At 43.7% G+C, this 2,917-nt stretch overlaps 1 protein-coding gene across 1 annotated transcript; it reads right to left on the bottom strand.

Moving 5' to 3' along the window:
* Nucleotides 1–1,183: 1,183 nt before the first annotated feature.
* Nucleotides 1,184–2,293, bottom strand: LOC129742599 (failed axon connections; the record flags this gene model as incomplete). The annotated part of the gene is made up of 3 exons (XM_055734518.1): nt 1,184–1,404; nt 1,473–1,610; nt 1,922–2,293. Coding segments are annotated over 3 exons (711 nt in total), but the record flags the coding sequence as incomplete, so codon positions are not given.
* Nucleotides 2,294–2,917: the final 624 nt, after the last annotated feature.

Raw genomic sequence — 2,917 nt, 5'->3', positions numbered from 1 at the left:
TAGACCGGTTTTCTCTACGGGCACGAGACATGGATATTGCTCGAGGAGGACCTGCGTACACTCGGAGTATTCGAGCGATGAGTGTTAAGAACCATCTTTGGCGGCGTACAGGAGAACGGAGTGTGGAGGTGAAGGATGAACCACGAGCTCGCGCGACTCTACGGCGAACCCAGTATCCAGAAGGTGGTGAAGGCTGGCCGGATACGCTGGGCAGGACATGTTATGCCGGACGACTGTCCTGCAAAACAGGTGTTCGCTACGAATCCGGTAGGAACAAGACGAGCGGGGGCGCAACGAGCGAGGTGGTTAGACCAAGTGGAGCGTGATCTGGCGAACGTGGGGTGCCCTAGAAATTGGAGAACGGTGGCCATGGACCAAGTGAATTTTAGGAATTATGTTCGTCAAGTTATGTCGTGAGACGGAAAACTATAAGCTCTAACCACGATAGAAACAAGTCTTAGTCAGTATTATCCTTGTTTTACTTATCTAAGAAAACAACAATTATATCGGGTTGAAACCGAAGAAAGGTCGTCAGATAAACCGGAAAAGAGGAGTGATGGCCGAGATGGTAAGAATCCGCTCAAAAAACGAATGCATTAACAGAATTGGCGATCATTCACCACTGCGTCAAATAAGGTCGCCTTACGGAACTTTTCAAATGCCGGGTATGTGTCATCCTCAAATTCTTGACACTCTTATACAATTATCAGAACATCGAAAGAAATGTAAGTTTCGAAAGACACAACATGCTCTAAAACAGTGATTTTCAAAGTGGTCGCTACCTTCCCGTGGGGGAGTTGAGAGCCTTCAAGAGGACGGTGAAAGAGCCCAGAACTACCAATCTTGGTAGTATTTCTATACAAATTTGTTAAAAAATGTCCAAATATTTTTCCGCTATTTTAAATAATTGAATGCCTCAGTTTATTTTACATCACCAACTGAAAAAGTACACTTTTTTTTAAATTGAAAAGTTTTTTTTGATTTGGTAAAACATTTTAAAGAAAATGACATGAAGGAGGCCATTGAACTCGCCAAAAAACGGCTGAGAGCTAGCCTTATCAGTGATCAGAAACACTTGACTCTCTAAAATTGTTACTTTTATAAAAGAATTCTTTAACAGTTAGCTTTAAATCCTAGCCAAGTTTCTTCACCGTTGGAGGATGCTTCCCGAACAAATAAAAAAATATGAATTTAATCAGCTACTCACTCTGGTTTCGGTATGTGGGCGTTCAGGTCCAGCTTGGCGCAGATCTCATCCCAGTCGGCGAAGCACCGTTCCTTGATCCGCGAGACGTGTCCGACGAGGTTCGGGCAATTCTCCTGCATGAACTCCTTGAGCGAGTATTTGACTTCGTCGGAGATGTAGTGGATCTGGGCCAGCACGGAGAATGCAACGCAGTCGAGCTGTAAAAAGGGAAAACAAAATAAAATCTTAGTGGTGTTACAATTTATCTGAGGAAAAATCATCTTACCGTTGTCGGTTCATCGCCGAAGAAGAACGGCTTGTCGGCCAACAGCTCGGACAGCACCTTCAGATCCTGCTTGCCGAACTCCTCGATCTCTTCGGGCTTGTGCACGCCCAGTCCCTGTGCCTTGACCTTTTTCGATCCCTGCAAATACTTGTTTTGTTAGAGTGAACATGATGGTGAATTAAAAACGGGTGCACACTACAGAAACTTGTCATGCATTTTCTTCAATGGAAAATTCGGAGTATTTATAAATAGAGAGGAGCGCCAAGCCTAGGAGGTCATTGTGAGCTGTGAAGTTGTGAGGTTTGTGACGGGGTGTGATGACGTATTGGTCATGCAATGAAGGCTTCCAATGATTCAACACAAAACAGCAATGCCTCGGTGAAGTTCGTAGGAACAAGATCAAATATTTAAACAAAGAACAGATATTTTTTTCGAAATAGAGATCTTACCTTGCGTCCGAACTGGAACTTGAAGAAGAAGTTGAGAATGGCGTTGGGCAGGCGGCTTCCGAGGGCGTGCTGCAGGTTGACCTTGTAGCCCTTGATCATCTGTTCCGGATTCTTGCTGCGCCAGAACAGGATCACCCAGATCAGATGGTTTTCGATCATGGAAATCATGGCGTGGGCGATGTTGCGCTGTTCCTGGGTCAGGGCGGCATCCAGATCCTTCTCGTAGCGCTGGGCCAGCTCCTTGATGATGATGGCAGAGTCGGCAATTTCCTCGCCATTGACCTCAACGAACGGCAGCTGTCCCTTCTTGGAGCGCAGCTTCAGCTTGTGGTCGATGTTCTGATTTCGAGAAAGCAAAGGAGAAAGGGAAAATATTCATGAGAAACTCGATTTCTATTTCCATCTAGAGAGCTTATTGCGAGATAAGATGCCAGCAGATAATGGCAGATAAAAAGGGATGTTTTTATGTCTGCCAAGGGATGAGATTCGCACACAAGAGGCGCTCCCTCAAGGATTATGTTTAGGCGAGGTTGGAAAGATTTTTTTTTCTTGCTGGCTATCTTCTTTGCCGGTGAAAAGGAATGTGATAAGCATAAAGATTTTTCCATTATATTAACATGTGTGTTTGAGTCGAGTTGAAGGAAAGCAGGTAAGGCATAAAAACGTACATACACATGAGGCACATGTGGATTGAAGAAGGTATTAGACCTCTGGAGAAAGCTCAAGGTTCTGGCATCGCAAAAACTAACCGGCGAATATTTAATTTGTACTTAATTTGGAGAGGATTACTCGTGCCGATTAGCTTCAGACTCATGTTAATTTAATGATAATTTGTGTTCGTCTGGAAGCCGAGTAAGTAAATGATAATTAACTTTTCGATAGTATTGACTTATGTATGACCGATAAAATGATTCGATCGACAGAGGTAATTTCGTTAACTTAAATTTTTTTTTTCATAAAGATCACCAAAACTAGAGATGATTGACAAACTCTGAC

The sequence above is a fragment of the Uranotaenia lowii genome, chromosome 2 (genome assembly GCF_029784155.1).
Source record: "Uranotaenia lowii strain MFRU-FL chromosome 2, ASM2978415v1, whole genome shotgun sequence".
Taxonomy (NCBI): domain Eukaryota; kingdom Metazoa; phylum Arthropoda; class Insecta; order Diptera; family Culicidae; genus Uranotaenia; species Uranotaenia lowii.
Note: the sequence above shows the minus strand (reverse complement) of the source record. Positions and strands in the feature narration are given on the sequence as shown.